The following is a 17769-nucleotide window of genomic DNA, read 5'->3' as shown; positions in this document are numbered from 1 at the left end:
GGAAGTTGTGTGATAACCAGCAGGAGATGTACAGCTGTACATTTCACAGGAAGCCATTCAGTGCCAAGAAGACTTCAGACATCTCCAGATTAAAGAGAATCATAATGCTTAGATGTGTCTCTTTTGAAGTTAATTATTCTTGGTAAAAGAAAAAAATATAGTGTGTTAAGCCTATCCTATAGTACCCCTTTAAAAATGCCTTTATATCACTGCAGGCTAACATGTACAGATTTTCCTTTCAATTAAAGCACAGAAAGTCAAAAACATACCAGAAAGATGAAGGGGGGAAATGACATATGTTCCACATGTCTAACTTATAGAATTCTATCACACTGACATATGCTGTTTATATTTAGAGTCCTTTTTCGCATGAAGGATTTAAAAAGATACATCCTTTAGAAACACAGTTGCCAATTACGGGTGAAGTGTTTTCCACCAAAAGGTCTCAAGGCACATCTTCTGTCCTCACTGTGATATTCTTTCGTAAGCACAAGGTGTTCATTTTTTTTTTGAACAACCACCTGCGTGGACTAATGATCCCCAAAGCCAGTAAATGTTTGGAAAACCTACAAAGGTCATCAAGCCTTTAGATTAACCTGGCATAATGGAAAATTTGGGTTTTAATGCCCTAAGCTTATGATAGACCAGAAAAACATGCCCTGTTTGTGAAACGCACTGAAAAAACACGAGTTATTCAAAACAGAATATTCCGGGTTTAAAACGTTTTACCAAACAGATGCAAAAAAATGTGGAGATAAAATATAATAAAAAGATCCTCGAAAGACTTGTACCAACCATTGATAGTTTTTCTGGGGCTCTCAGTACAATAAGTACACTAAAGGAATTTGTTACAGGCTGCAATAATAGTCTCCAGTGCCCCTGTATAATATAACTGTACTTTTTACAAGTTGTAACCCTCTTATACTGATGTAAATGATGAGCAAATAAATTTTCCATTTTGTTGTATCCCTAAACAGGTTTAAATAGACAAAATTGCTGTTTTATCATATGTGTATGTGCCAGATGTAAAAAAAAAAAAGAGAAGAATGTGGTAGTGAAGGGGTTAGTAATGGGGAATCCCGATTGCTAGCTAACACTGTAGGCTAGCCGAAAAACTGGAATTGTCAAAATCTGTTTAACTCCGTACAAACATATCTGTTGCTGTGGTTGTCTAAATCGGAAGTAGGCAACCTTCGGCACGCTAGATGTTGTGGACTACACCTCCCCTGACGCCTTTCCAGAATTATGGCTGTAAGATCATTATGGGAGATATAGTCTACAACATCAGGAGTGCCAAAGGTTGCCTATGATTGGTTAAATGTCATAAATAAAAAAATTAAAAAAACAACAACCTTAAGGGGTACTTAAGGGGTTAAACAATCCACACTCTATAAGTATTAAAATGATCCTAATTCTTAGAAAGATAGTTTTAAGAAACGCTCTTTATCAGATATGTTCCAAGCTAACTGTGATCATACCGCTGACCAAGAAATCGCAAAATTCTCCCAGTACTGCAGCCTCAGAGGATGAAGTTTGACCCCCTCCTTTGCAAGGAACTTACCCATACTCATGTATCTATAGGAGTTTAGCCAGTCATAGGCCCTGTAGTTGTTGGGTTATATTTCCCATATTTATCTAACAGATACTGAGAAATGTAGCACAAAGGTCTGTATAGCCATCTTGTTTCAACCTGCGATAGAACAAGGTTTACTGCTTCCATTAGGTCATGGTACAACGCTGATATCCAGCCCAAAGCCCCAGTCTCTGCATTGCAGTCATCATTAGCCCTTGTAGTCTGTAAACACACACCAGCACAGAATCTCACCTGTTCCATGATTGGTCTTTGTTGTTCGCACTGGGGTGTAGTGATTTTTTGAGGTTCTGACGGGAGTATTTTCCTTCGGAGAGTTGTCAATAGCTGAAATCACCTCTCTTTCACAATGTGGAATAGGAATCGGCCCTTGCTGTATCAGAATGTCGGCGAGTGCCCTGCAAAATAGCCACGCGAAAAATAAAAATATATAAAAAACAAGCAAACAAACAAACAACTAATAAATGGGTTCATCAGTTAGCTTTAAAAAACTTTCAACAGAACAAGCACGGTAAACAAAAAGGTTAGGAACACAGTGATTTTAAGTAAAAAAAACGGTTTGGTTTATTAATGCAATCACAGCTTCTATTTCTCTTTGATCACCAGAAACCAAGTGCTTTGCTGCAATCACAAGTTGCCAATTTTGAGCAAGCACTTTTCTCAGGTATCTTACAAATTTTGCCTAAAATGTGCAATTCTTGTCAATTTTCTACAATTTTAGTTCAAATGAAAACCCAGTGTTCCACTTCAATTTAGCTTTAATGTGGTACTTTCATTTATCCATGAAGTTAGACGTTTTATGCCATTCGAACACAATCAAAATATACAAGTCTTATGGGGAGCCTGTTAGTTTGTTAAATGTGGCAATGGGTGGAATTTAAACAGCTCCCACCACCACATCCTCTATTTCCCGAGAGCGGGCACTTGACTAGGCAGATGAGAAAAAGCATCTTCATGTGCAATGCGCTACATGGGTTTACACATACCTCCCAAGTGTCCCTGTTTAAGAAAGGACAGTCCCTCTTTTCTTGGAGCTCCATAGTGTTGGTGTGTCTGAGTGTATAACAGAGCCCCATAGCAATCATTCTCCCAGTAATGTGTCTTTAAACTACAATAAATGTGTTTAGAATCAGTCCGTGTAAATAAGGCACATCGTTCTTGTTCTAAATTATATTTTAATTGTAGAAATGATTAAGTTACCTACAATTTCAGCCCCACCCCTGATCGCAAGCCTAAAATGACAGTGTCCCCCTTTGTCCATTTGAAATTTTAGGATATATGCGTATGGCATCTTACTGAACACGCATGAGACAATCTATTCGGGATCTCATGGGTTCTTCCATAGATCCCCATTTTGTACTCTGCATTGCAACACTGGCCTTTTGTTTAATTGTGAATATGCATGGTATTGATGTATTGTTTATCCAAGGCAAAATCTGATCATCTGTTTGCAGTCAGAAAGGACCCCTTACCCTTTTTGTGGAACAACAGGAAAATAGCTTAAAATAGTGTTTTTTGCCTTTTTTTTTATGGCAAACAGCAGAAACATATGCATGAAATATTGAGCTTGACAGATTGTATTGTACGTATCAGAATAAGGAACATGCAAACACTATTTATTTAAAAACAGTTCTTCTACCCAGAGCGCTTTTTAATTTATGCAAATATAATGTGGGGGGGGAAACAGGGTCACTGCAACCTTAAAGGATAAGGAGGCATACGGACTCTTCAGGTAAGGCAGGGCCCCGATATCCGCACACCTCAACTGTTTTAGAGCAATTAAGTTGTTATAGTGCCAAGAGGTTCCTTTAAACAGTTATTGAAAGATCCAATTCCTTTAAACCCTAAGTTTTGCCAATGACTGTGTGGATTAGCTATTGTTTATCGGTCAGCAATTGATTGGTAGTTTCCATACTGGACTGCTCACCTCGGAGGTAACAGGAGGATGTTATGCCTTAACTACAAATACCTTCTGACGCACAAAAGAGTTATCCCACCCCCCTCCCACATGATTAAATGTGTATCCTCCAGGGGGAAAGAGGGGTAATTTATCAAAGCAGAATTCATTACAAGAGTGATCTTGCCTTTTCCCACACAGTATGATGGGTCACCCCACAGGGAGATGCCTGGAGACAGGAATAGATTTATAGCGTTCCTACAAGTTCCTCTCAATATGAAGAAGCTTTATTGACCCCAAAGAAAAATCAAAGTGGCCGCAGCAGTTTCTACCTTTTAACATATGTGATGTTAATGCAGAAGACGCATTCCTAAAAGCCTTTGGTTTGTCTGAGAGACACAAAGTAGCAGCATGTTGGGCTTTTAAAGCTCATTGCTTTATTGATAAACAGCTACTGCCGCACAGGTTAGAAAAATGGGTGCTCGGCGCCCCCTAATCACGCAGTTTGCGTTGGTTCTGGACTCTTTGTTTACCAAAGGCAGAAACGGTCTGAAAAAATAAACATCAAAAAGTACATTATATTGCTCCACGACATTACACTGGCATCTGGTGTGCTAAACTACAACTATTCTCTACAAGACCAAACAAAATGGAAGCACACTGATCAATGGAATGATGTGACACAAAGTGGCCAAGGTAGAGTAACCGACATATTGCTTTAGTAGGAAGTGGGCCGTGGCAGAATAACCAGCAGGGGGAGCAAACAGCCCTTTGCTTACGTAAGAGAGTGTGCCCTATAAAATGATCAGCAGGGGGAGATAACAATAGCTTGCTTTAGAGGGGAGTAAGGATAGTGGTTCAGGTGTTTGGAGCCTAAGCGGCATGTGTAAGGAACATATACATACCTTATAACATTTCAAACGGGCAAAGAGCAACACTTTAATTTTAGGGGTGTGGCTGGGGCAGGGCTGTTCTAACATTTCAAATGAACAAAGAGGAACACTTTAATTTTAGGGGTGTGAGTGGGGTACAGACAGAGGCAGGCTGTTATGAGAAATTTTAGTTGACTTACTAACAATTTATACAAGTAAAATGTAATTTAGAACAAGAACAATGTATCTTATTTACATAGACTGATTTCTAAACACATTTATTGTAGGTTAAAGACACGTTACTGGGGGTATTATTGCTGTGGAGCTGTTATACACCCAGACACATTACTGGGAGTATTATTGCTGTGGAGCTCTGTTATACACTCAGACACATTACTGGGAGTATTATTGCTGTGGAGCTCTGTTATACACTCGTACACATTACTGGGAGTATTATTGCTGTGGGGCTCTGTTATACACTCAGACACGTTACTGGGGGTATTATTTCTGTGGAGCTCTGTTATACACTCAGACACATTACTGGGAGTATTATTGCTGTGGAGCTCTGTTATACACTCAGACACATTACTGGGAGTATTATTGCTGTGGAGCACTGTTATACATCCAGACACACCAACAATATGGAGTTCCTAGAAAACAGGGACATTAGGATACAAAAGAGGGACATAGGGACTGTCTCTCCTAAATAGGGACACTTGGGATGTATGCATCTATAATAGATAGTAATAGGTAGCCGATAACACTGAAGGCTTATAGCTGCATACCAAAGTAGAATACCTCTCTAAACAAAGATAGACATTTTTTCTAGTTGAAATAATTTCCTCAATATATATATATATATATATACACACACACACAGACACACACACACACACACACACACACACACACATATTGTTATTCGACAATCGTTGTCATTCGCATTCCACAACAGCTTTGTTAAGCACAGAGCCATTCAGAATTACAGCGTTCGAGGGTTACTTGATGATCCAGCCTGTTCTTGACATGTCATTGCTTGAAGGAAATAGTTACACTATTTACCCTTTTCCATAGCAACGCCATTCCTTTACATCATTCAAAAAGCAAAATAACTATTTCAATTTTTAATTTTTTTTAAAGATGGATATAAATATATATATATATATAAAAAAAAAACGCTCAACCTTGAGACAGCCCCATTTTTGGAGAGAAGCCAAGGCAGATCGAGCACAATGAGGTCACATGCATCTCTGTGGGGTAATGGGAGAAATCTAATTTATGGAACATGTTTCTTATTCTTTGTCTTTCAGTTATAAAAGAACACGTTCGTACTGATCTAAGAAAAAGCATCATTAAACATTTTTATATGCGTCAGGTTTTACATTTTGCTAATGGACACTTTAAATGCCATTCCTTGAGTCAAAATGCATAAAATAACACTGCTCATTTGTGTTTTTATTTCCCTATTATTCCCAATTATAGCAACAAAATACATGTTTTTTATCATTCAATTATATTAAAATATTTTCTCTTCTGTTCCACAAGCTAAGTAATAGTTACCATCACATACAAATTCCTCTGCTACCGCTTGTCTCATCACTCCATTTTAACCTTTAGATTGTAAGCTCACGGGTAGGATCCTCTACCTATTGTATCGATCTGTTCTTATTGTGTTTGTCTTTTTTACAATTGTACAGCACTGCAGAATATGTTGGCGCTTTATAAATGCCCATAATAAATAAAAACCAAAGACTCCCAGATGTTTCCAAACTACATTTCCCATTATGCTTTGCAGCCTTGGCCAAGCATCATCAGAATACAGTTTAGAAATATATGGGACATGAATGCTGTCCATTTCCCTTTATAATTTCAGTTTCAATATGCATAGAGTATTTTCATTCCCTGTACTATGCATGCACTAGATGTACTCATTCACATTTTAAGCAGTTTCCTGTAGCTTTAAAATATACGATTGGGCATGCATTCAATGGATATAATGCATTAAAACAAGTCCACCTCTGTAACTACCAAGGATCTGATCTATATGCTAGATTTCTTGGAACCAGTGAATGACTAGTAATTTCTCGGCCAAGACCTGGTGATACATTTAATTATGTCAACATTTTGTGAGAAGGTCAGGCATGCTCTGTAAAATTGTAAAGAAAAGCATTATGCAATTTATGCATGCACAAAGAAAGTGCATGTAGAGCGTGGAGATGCTGAACGTAGGTAGAATTAGGAAGCACATTTAGTGGATGACTATAAAGCACCACTAGTGCTTGTCTGAGTGACTGCCACTAGAGGCGTTACTAGCCAGAGATATAAAAGCTGCCTTTTCTCTGAAAAGGCAGTGTTTACAGCAAAATGGCTGCAGGGACTGACTATACTCACCAGACCAACTACATTAAACTGTAGTTGTTCTGGTGACTATAGTGTCTCTTTAAGTGGAAGTATCCTTTGCAGAATGTGGGCAACTTAAAGGTAAGGCTTATGGAACACAGAGGAATAATAATATCTTAAACAAGCCAAAAGAAGAGATTTAAAAACATGAAAATGCAAAAATGCAATTGCTTACCCTTCAGACAGACAACACTTAGGTCTCAATTGCCTAGCTGACATTACAGAGATAAACTTTATTATCAACCTTTGGACAGATACAAAATGTGGGCAAGCCCCCTCGGTATGAAAGATACAGCAACCTTCATCAGTGTGGTAGCCAATACCCATCTAGGTACAGCGAGCTAGGGGTCCACACCTTCATTATCCTTTTATCTTGGGGAGATCCAACACGGGTGGACATGGACACAAGGGGCATTGCCGCTGACTCAAATTGCAACACTGAAGACACCAATAAAGGGGTGACTCGCGCAGGAAGTAAGCATGCCCATCCACTAAATTGGCGTGGCAGGCTGACAGCACTGCATGGTCCTAGTGCTCCTAGCACATGGGTCGAATTATGTTTTAGCAACATCTGTGCTGTCAAGGATAGCTCCCAGATACCCCCAGATGCACAACGCCAGGATACTAAATCCAAATGGTAGGACAGGACCCCGAAATCCGGACTGTTCCTCCAAAAGCACCAAAAAGGACAGTTGAGAGCAAGATATGAGAAAATTTTATGGATTTTGCAGAATATCAGCAGGCCGCAATCCAAACAAATGCAGACAGTTTCTTTGTTTGTGTATGGAGGGGTAGGAGGGGAGGGTAAAAGTTAAAACCAACAAAAGAAAGGCTCAGTTTAATGCAAGATTGATTAACACATTTAAAAAAAAAAAAATTAACTGATAAGATAGGGCTCCAGATGTCAATTTCCTTGAAATACAGAGATTGAGGGCATAAAGGCTTTGGTAGTCAAAAATGAAAGCAGTGGTGTTACAGCAACAGATGGTGATCTCTTGCAGCAATTTTGCACTTAGAGCGTGCTGCATACAATGCTTACAAGAAGAAAGTAATTCTACAAAAAAAAACAAAAATGAAGTCTTCAGTGATATAAAGTCTCGCTTGATGAATTTACCACTAAATAGAAACGTTTCGGGGTTTATTCACTAAACAGCAGGCGGTGGTGTATAAATTTATTAAAATTCTAAATAGTCAGGGTAACATAGCCAAACCATAAACATAGCTGGAAAATGTTTCCAAAATTGTCGACTTTGGTCTAGTAAGCCTGCTTCCAATACACTGCTTAGTCCAGTGAATTAGTAAATTATCCGGGCACAGATCCAGACTGTAATCAAGGGCCGGACTGGCCCACCGTGATACCGGGGAATTTCCCGGTGGGCCACCGTACTTGAGGCCGGCAGTGCAGCATTTGACACATTTATTTTTCCCTCCTCTGAGTTTTTGTCTGGGGGCTGGGGCAGACAATTGCCTAGGTGGCTGCTAGAGGCTGGTACACAGATAGGTGGCAGCCACCTGCAGCAGGGAGGAGTGAGAGTCTCTCACACATTGCCAGCTCATCTGCATTGTCAGTCTGGTAGGATCCAACCCCCACACTGGAGGTCCACCCCCAGCGTCAGCCTGGTCAACTTTCACACAGGAAGAGGAAGCATCTCATGAAGGAACCTCACACTAGGCTTAGAATCCACACTGCCAGTGAAGGGGGGAGGGGTGGGGAATAGAGAGAGAGAGAGAGATTTCTGTAGTGAGCTGGTGTGTGTCAGTGAGCTAGTAGTGTGCTCGTGTGTCTGTGACCATGTAGTGTGCTTGTGTGCATCAGTGAGCTCGTAGTGTGCGTGTCAGTGAGCTTGTAGTAAGCTTGTGTGTATCAGTGAACTTGTAATGAGCTTGTGTGTGTCAGTGAACTTTTAGTGAGCTTGTGTGTGTCAGTGAGCTTGTAGTAAACTTGTGTCTATCAGTGAGCGTGTATGTGTCAGTGAGTTTGTAGTGTACTTGTGTGTGCGCCAGTAAGTTTGTAGTATGCGTGTGTATATCAGTGAGCTTGTAGTGTGCTTGTGTGTATCAGTGAGCTTGTAGTGAGCTTGTGTGTGTCAGTGAGCTTGCCCGTAATAAGATTTTGTGTCAGTACGTTTGTCTGTAGTGAGCTTGTGTACGGATCAGGGAGCTTGTGTGTGAGTGTGTGTGTCACTAAGCTTGTATGTCAGTAAGCTTGTCTATTGTGAGCTTGTGTGAGTCAGATAGCTTTTGTACATCAGCGAGCTTGTTTATGGATCAGGGAGCTTGTGTGTGTCAGTGAGCTTGCCTGTAGTAAGCTTGTGTGTGTCAGTAAGCTTGTCTGTTGTGAGTTTGTGTATGGGGCAGGAACTTGCGTGTGTTGGTGTGCTTGTCTGTAGTGAGCTTGTGTGTGTCAGTGAGCTTCCCTGTAGTAAGCTTGTGTGAATCAGTGAGCTTACCTGTAGTAAGCTTGTGTGAGTCAGTGAGCTTGCCTGTAGTAAGCTTGTGTGAGTCAGATAGCTTCTGTGGGTCAGTGAGCTTGTGTGGGTTAGAGCACTTCTGTGTTTGTCATTCATGAGCTTGTGTGGGTCAGAGAGGTTGTATGTGTTGTGAGCTTGTCTGTAGTGAGTTTGTGTTTGTCACTGAGTTTGTCTGTAGTGTGCTTCAGTGAATATTTGTCAGTGAACTTGTGTGCGGCAGTAAGCTTGTCTGTAGTGAGCTTGCGCATGGGTCAGAGTGCGTTTCTGTGTATCGTTTAGCTTGTCTGCAGTGAACTTGTTTGTGTCAGTGAGCCTGTCCATAGTGAGCTTGTGTGTGTCAGTGAGCTTTTCTGTCGTTTGTGTGTGTGTGTGTGTGTGTGTTTGCCATTGACCTTGTGTGATTTATTAATGTGGAACATGCTTTTCAATATATATACTTGCTGAAATTATACAATTGACATGCTGATATCGGCATGGAGGATTAACCTGCTTAAAGAACTGTCCACAAGCAGGGCCAATCACAACAGACAGGGGCGGCCTGGAGGTTGGGTGTTACAGCACTGTAAAACCCATGGATCATCTGGAGCGAGAGGCTGCAGTTAAGAAAAAAATATTCCAAAGCACATACATATAAACAATACAAGCATACTATGTGACACAATGAATTAGAGGGCTGGAATTATTTGTTTCCATGTCTGCTTTCGGTTCCCAGTCGGGCCCTGCTGTAATCTGTTATGTAAGACAAGACGAAGATTACAAGACAATCCGCTGTCAAGTCACTGAACTATTTGCAAGGGAAAGGGTGGGCAGACTAGAGACTAGTTTAAAATCTATATATATATATATATATATATTTTTTTTTTTTTTTAAACGTAAAAAATAAAAATAAAATATAAATATATATATATATATATATATATATATATATTTTACAAATGCAAATGTATATTCTGCATAGGAGAAAAGGAGTAGGGTGTTAAGGGAAATAAATATTTAACAATTCTGTCATTCAAATATTTCTAAAAACATTTTAAGCTTGTAAAAGAATACAGATCTTTGACAAAGAAAATGTAACAAAAAATTATAAAATTAAAAAAAAATAACAAAAATTGCAAAAATGATTTTTTTTTTCTAGCCAAAGTTTGGGCATTTAATAATTACAAGGGTGACATTTATAAAGCTGTATTTAAATAAAAATTAAAAAAGCAAAATAAACTAGATATATTTCCATTCATACCACAACGTGAATGAGATATTGACTGGCCATTGTGCAGGAACTGTAAATTTTAGCTGCTAAATTGGGATAAAATGACCTTTGCCTCATGAGAGATCTTTGACTCCAAATAATATAGAGCGGTCTCCATTAAACCCACAGACCATCACTTAAAACATCACAAAGAATTGGAAGCCAGATAATCAGATTAGGTCATTTCCCCTGGGGTTCTCGCTGTAAGATCGTCTTTACAGGAAATAAACAGAATGTGGTGGATCCCATTTAAAATAGATGATCTTATGACTCACAACAATGAATGACTATTGGCTCCGAGGAAATATCTGTTTCTTGGAATGACAGAACAGATACAAGCACAATGAAAAAAATGCTTTCTAACTAAACATGCAGGAATAAAATAAATTTGTGTGTAATTAAGAAAACCCTGAATGTAACGTAAAACCTTACAAACACCCTAAATCTAAACAGACCGGGCTGCCAATGAATGGAATCTAACACTGGGATAAGTATTAGGGTGACAAGTTGAGTGGGGAGCCTAAAATAGCGTCATTGGAAAACAGTTGATACAGACAATTTCCCTTGGCTTTTGTGACCTTAAATGTTAAAATTTACACTTTAGCAAAATACCCTTGCGTTTTCCCGAGTCTAAGGCATGGGAGGAGGGGTGGCTATACGGAAAACTAGGTAATAAGAGAAAATAATTGAGACACAATGTTTAAATTTGCATTTATCTATTTTTTTTTTTATTTTATTCTCAAAACACTGGCCCTTCAGAAGTTGCTGAACAACTACCACCATGATTCTTTTTGATTCAAAGTTTGTAATTTTACTCTAAGTGTATTTTTATATTAATATATGTATATGGGAGGGAAGGGGGGGGGAGGTAATTTTTTATTTTATTTTATTTTATTCTTTTTTTGATAATTTATTGAGTGCCTCGACCCACTCAGCACACAGGCAGAGCAAGGGAAGCCGATACTCTGCTACACTGCCGGTTGCCACGTGGGGCAACCCGGAAGTGATCACACTCGGGGGCCCGCCAGTCAGGAGGGGTATTGCAGGGGTTTTGGACAGCCCTTTTTTACATTGCTGGTTAAAAGCACAGGGTCACTACACCCAGACCACTTTTCTAAGATGTGGTGACATGGTTGACCTTAGTGCTCCTTTAAGAAAGCAAAGTAACCGATCTACAGTTCCCAGAAACCAGTCATGGAACCATGTCTTGTACAAACAGAACAGGTATTACAACAGAATCTTCATGACCTTTAACACAGGTGTTAGAAATTCTGATCACACCTGTGCAATCAAACTCTTAATTCAGCTACACAGTCACATAAGGATATATTCACTAAACAGTGAATTGCGATACATTGAAATTCTATTCAATTTTAACTTGAATTTTGCAATGGTGTCTCCAATTCACTTTTGTTAGTGACTAAATTATTCTGTCACTGTTATTTTTGTAAAACAAGATGTTGGCAAATCTTTCTAGTGGTTTAGGATACCTGCCCTACAAATCAAACAAACCACATCCTTTCCAGCTAATTTCACCCCCTTGTTACATGGATAAGTAATAAAGGATTCACACTAGTTACACATCCCCTTTACTTACACCATATCACTCACACATACTGATGGGTAGCACATGTAAAGTGCTGTCCTGCAGTGTGCAAAATTCCTAAATGTGTATGTAGCAGTCAAAAACAAACCAAAAACACTAATCAACTTAGCTTCTAATTGCTACATAAAATACATCACTTTTCATGCACTGACCAAACAGGAACACATTTGTATCCATACCTTTAACCCCTTAAGGACACATGACATGTGGGACATGTCACGATTCCCTTTTATTCCAGAAGATTGGTCCTTAAGGGGTTAAACTAGCATACACCATGAATCGGGGTCTGCAAACAGAGATGCTCCATCCCTCCCAGCAGCTTGTGTCATAGCACTGTGGATAACTGGTGGTAATATCCTGGGTGGCCCCATGACCCCAGCAGGCTGGAGGTACCATTGTTCCAAACTATGACATCACCAGCACCATGTGACTCAGCAGGAAGTAGAGGAAGCACAGCCTCCAAGGAGCTGCTCTGACTGAGACCTCCCATAGAGGAGGCTGTGTACAGCTGTATGGCCCAATACATGGCCTGGGTGAGGGAGCAATCAAACCAGAGGGAGACACAGGCTTTTCAGATAAAAGGTAAAAGTTTATTATTTTATTCATATGTGAAGAACAAGATCCTAGGTAAAGGTGTATTATTTTATTAATTATGTCCTTTGATAAAAGTTTTAAAGGAAATCTGTTTTTTTTTTTTTTTTTTAAATAAGTATATGTTTATAGTACCTTTACTATATGACAGCATTGTTCAGCCATATTTATGCAGCTTGGGTCAGACAGTGTTTGTAGTTGATAGTTATTTGTTCTGATGATGTCACTGTGCAGGGAGCGAAGCTGGGAATACCATAGAGACTATACAGAGGTTTTCAAACACTGTCTGACCCAGGGTGTATGTATATGGCTGAAGGATTGAAGCATCCTGTCATACACTAAAAGTAGGAATGAGGTTTTTCTCTTTTATTTTATTTTACATATACTTTATTTTTTTTAAAAATAATCTATTTCCTTTCAAAACTCGATGAATGGATTACTATATTAAAAAACAGATTTGAGTTTAAGAAAGAACACTCTTCCTATTCTGGTCCTCTCCCAACTTAAAACAAAAATACTTCTGTAATTGAGCCAAGTTCTCCCCTCTGCCCCATCCTTCTCTGCTCCTGTTCCTCCCCCTAGATGCCCCTAGATGCCGGCTGAGGGGAGGGCATGGGCAGCGCAGGGGTGGGTATGCCTCCTTTGGTTACCTGTCGCCAGCATGCTATGTGTGTTGACGACAAAAATCCAATATGCACAGAATTGATATTTGCCAGCCCCGAACTCTTGTTCCGACCTGGCTAATGACATCCCACCTTAGCAGCAGAGAAGCTAAACTGTAGCGTTTCATAGCGAGATGATTATATACTATGTTTCCATTGATACTTAGGCAGACGTGGTGGTGCCAAGAATATATTGAGGAAGGAGGTTAAAAAAAAAAAAAAAGGTGGTTAATGGGGACAAAGCGGTGGATTCTTGTAATTTTGCACATATGTTCTGTGATTTTTCTTCCAAATCCTGCATACCATGGTTTCTGGCCTAACCTTCTGCCATTTCCTGGTCTTTCCATTTATCCCAGTGCCTGGCTTGCCCCAGTGATAGCCCAATCTACTTATCCTTATGCGCAAAATCATTTTAATTCGGGGCACCTGCTCAGAGACTTGGACATTTACTGTGAATAAAAATAGCTGCTTTAGTCTCACTTTATGGAGGGGGCAGGCGGGTCACAGTAAATGTTCCAGCACTCAGAGAGCATCAGTGTTGACACTGATATGGAGTGGCCTATCTGAAAAATGGCTGTGTCACCCTGGCTTAAAGGGACACTCCAGGCACCCAGACCACTTCTGCCCATTGGAGTGGTCTGGGTGTCAACTCCCACTACCCTTAACCCTGCAACTGTAATTATTGCAGTTTTTATTAACTGCAATAATTACCTTGCAGGGTTAACTCCTTCTCTAGTGGCTGCCTACTAGACCGCCACTAGAGGGCACTTCCTTATTAATAGCACAAGTTTTCTGTGCTATAGCGTCACTGGACGTCCTCACGCTGTGTGAGGACCTCCAGCGTCGCTAAAATCCTCATAGGAAAGCATTGAAAGCATGCTTTCCTATTGAGAGGTCTAATGTGCGTGCACGGCATTGCCGCCCATGCGCATTAGGTCTCCCCCGCCGGCGGGCGGGATCTGTCTCCCTGTGGGGACGTGGAGGAGCGTGGGCGGACCAAGAAGCAGAGGCGAGGGACATCGTCACTGCCTTTGGTAAGGAGTTTTGACCCCTTCAGCAACCGGGGATGGGAGGTGGGAGGGAGAGGGGACCTGCAGTGCCAGGAAAACAGATTGTTCTCCTGGCACTGGAGGGTCCCTTTAAACTCATGCCAGGCTGACTGTTCTCTGGCTAGCCCCACTAAGGGCCTGAAAATGTGCAGGGAGCTTTTGAAACACTATAGCCATGGCCTTAAAGGAACACTATAGTGTTAGGAATACAAAACTGTATTCCTGACACTACTGTGTCCCTCTGCCCCTCCCCACAGCAAATAAAGGATTAATAACCCATTTTTTCACTTACCTGATTCCAGAGGATGGGTCCTTTGGCACTGGGATGGGCTTGTCCTCTGCCAACATCATGCCTTTTTGGGAACCTAATTTGCATGCACTGCATGCACATTAGGCCTTCCCCATTGGAAAGCATTGATTCAGTACTTTCCTATGTGGCATTTAGCATGAGGACGTCCAGCATCTTTTTAAGGAGTCAAACTCCATGAAATTGCAGGAAGCGCCTCTAGTGGCTGTCTAGTGGTATACAGCCATTACAGGCAGGTTTAACCCTGCAATATAAACGTTGCACTTCCTCTAAAACTGCAAAGTTGCACCCAGACCACTTCAATGAGACAAACTCATCTGGGTGCCTATAGTGTCTCTTTAATTCCCTAAGTTTCATCAGCTTACTACATACATTTTTAATGATGCGCTTACGCTATGCTGATTAGTGCCAATTGAGGACACCGGGTGAAAAAACAAGGCCTGACAGGACAGCAGCCCCAATCCAGGACAGTCCCTTTGAACCCGGTATAGATGGGGAGGGGCCATTGTTACATAGAAGGCTCTGTCAGAGTGGCAAGCCTAAAACAAGGGTACACTACCTGTTTTTCATGTGATCCTGTCAGCCTAGGCCAGCTGGCTGAATATCACAAGCTATCCCACTGCAGCTGGATTTTGAAACTTAGGCAATACCTCAACTAAAGTACAAACCGGTGATGCAGCAGTTAATTCCCATTACTTGCCAGCTCTTACAAAGTGCACCTGTACGTGCACAGCTCGGCAGTTACCTTAGCAATCAATGAGAGTTCCTGATTTTCTTTCAAATATGTTTCCTTGGAAACTATAACATTATTTCTGTTCCCTGTGTATTGTCATACAGTATGTATATCGGGTTCCCTGCCGGCAAACTACGTATGTTAAGAGAGAGGATGAAATGTTTTGCTAATCCTTCAAGCTTTTGCTCCTCGTCAGAATGCCCGGCATCCAGCGAGCAGCGTTATCCTGTATTCAGATTAGTCCATGACCCCCTTCCGAACAGTGAGCATCCAGTAAAATGCTACCATTTTTGTTTTCGCAATTTCGCAATTTCGCAATTTCGAATTAAAGGGAGGGTACACAGATGAGCTGAGAATGTCTGTCATCAGCATTCAGAGGACAGTCATGCACTAACGACAGACGTAATTTTTGCACAGAATTGACATTAGGAAGCCGGGCTGCTTACTTTTCGTTTGTTGGGTGTGCCACTAACCCACAGCACACACGTTCAAACAGAAACGCTGCACTTACAGACTCCTACCACCATAACCACTTCTAAAAGCAGACATTTTCATGGTGGATGAATTAACCCTTTACTCTTTACAGGCTCTCCTGTATCTTTATGTGAGAGGACCTGTGCTGCATCTATAAGGTTAATTTACTAACATGAGAATTCCTACTTAAAATGTCTCTGTCATATCTCAGTATTTCATAAAGATATAATGATTATGAAATACTCACGCTGACTGCATAGCAATTTCACTGTAATTGCAGCATAATCCAAAGATGCCATAAGACAATGTAGGGGCTACTTTGTGTTATGAGGTTGCCAAAACACAGAGCTCCACTGTCAACTTCTTTCCAATCCCAGCAGCTGTCATAAGTGGTTTTCAGGTAGACAATAGTGGCGGCCGCAAGCGACTGCTTCAAGTAAGCAAACTGAAAGGGACACTATAGTCATTGGAATAACTACAGTTTATTGTATTTGTTCTGGTGAGTAGAATCATTCCCTTTAGGCTTTTTGCAGTAAACACTGTCTTTTTTTAGAGAAAATGCAGTGTTTACATTACATCCTAGGGATACCTCTAGTGACCACTCCTCAGATGACTACTAGAGCTGCTTCCTGGGGCAGTGCTGCACATTGTGACTGCCATTTAGTTTCTCCACTCTCTGCATGGAGACACTGAACTTTCCTCATAGAGCTGCATTGATTCCATCAATATCTATGAGGAGGTGCGGATTCGCCAAGCCAGCATTTGGCCCTGCCCCAGTCCTGCCTCATTGCTGATTTTAGCCAAAACAATGCTTTGCCATTGGGAAATATTTGGGTTGGCTAAAAATCATAAATTCTGATGATGTCACCAAGGAGGTGGATCGGGGGTGGAGCCTGCGCTGACAGACCGGAGAAGCGCTGTAAATAAGGTGAGTAAATGGTGTACACCTTAGGGTCAGGAATACATGTTTGTGTTCCTGACCCTATAGTGTCCCTTTAACGTTCAATGTTCCCAATAGTTATTGTACCCTAACAGAGATGTTACCTTTTGGGATATTTCTCATTTTGTGAAAATGAAAGACCTGGTTTGTGAACAGAGTAAGTGAAAGCATAGCTGAATAATTGACCATTTTGACAATTTTTAGCTAGAATTCTCACTTCTTTCTAAATAAACCTGTGTGTCTTCCTTTATTCAATAAAAAACATTAATAAAACTATTCTGAGAATGACGTTTTGCGCTTATTGAGAATAAAGGGGGAGGGGGTGTCTAGGATAGACTGAGAATTGTCAGCTCGCATGTGGTTCACGGAGAAGCTGCAGTTGTGCAACAAATGTATATAGTTTTATTAATTCGTGTGTGTATAGTTTTATTTATTCATTTCAATTTTTTTGTATCTATGGGTGAGGTTTGCTGGAGCTGCAGGGGTTAACTGGCAACGCTTGTGATACCAGTGACAAACCGGAATGTAAGGTGTTAGAGAATGCTAATTTTCTGAAATATCTTACACAGTAAAATACCCTTCTCTGTACAGCCAGCGTCAAGAGACCACTCTGTGCAGCGCTGTGTGAGGTAGGGCAGCATGGCAAGGCACAAGAGATACATGCGCAGCTCACTTAAAATAACATGGCTTCCAGCGAATACATGTGATGTCACAAAGGTCTAATATTGGGGAATAAAAATGACATAACAATGGGAGTACAAAGAAAAGCTTAACATTGAGTTAATGTGTTAAAGCTTATTGAAGTTATAGTACTCAATATGCATTAATACAATAATTTGGTTTTAAGCATCCCATTTTTTGATCTCCCATTTTTAGCAGTTTATATGATAGGTATATGTGTGTTAGTTGCTTCTGACCTCACTAGGCAGC

At 40.5% G+C, this 17769-nt stretch overlaps 1 protein-coding gene across 1 annotated transcript in view; it reads right to left on the bottom strand.

The window, feature by feature from the left end:
• SHISA6 (shisa family member 6) overlaps positions 1 to 17769 on the bottom strand; it is a 229426-nt gene that overhangs the window by 199528 nt on the left and 12129 nt on the right. The window contains exon 3 of the mRNA XM_063456057.1: positions 1826 to 1989. Within this exon, the coding sequence (XP_063312127.1) occupies positions 1826 to 1989 (164 nt within the window). The remainder of the gene's footprint in view (positions 1 to 1825; positions 1990 to 17769) is intronic.

This window comes from Pelobates fuscus, chromosome 5, assembly GCF_036172605.1.
Source record: "Pelobates fuscus isolate aPelFus1 chromosome 5, aPelFus1.pri, whole genome shotgun sequence".
NCBI lineage: Eukaryota > Metazoa > Chordata > Amphibia > Anura > Pelobatidae > Pelobates > Pelobates fuscus.
This window is presented reverse-complemented; position numbering and strand designations above follow the sequence as displayed.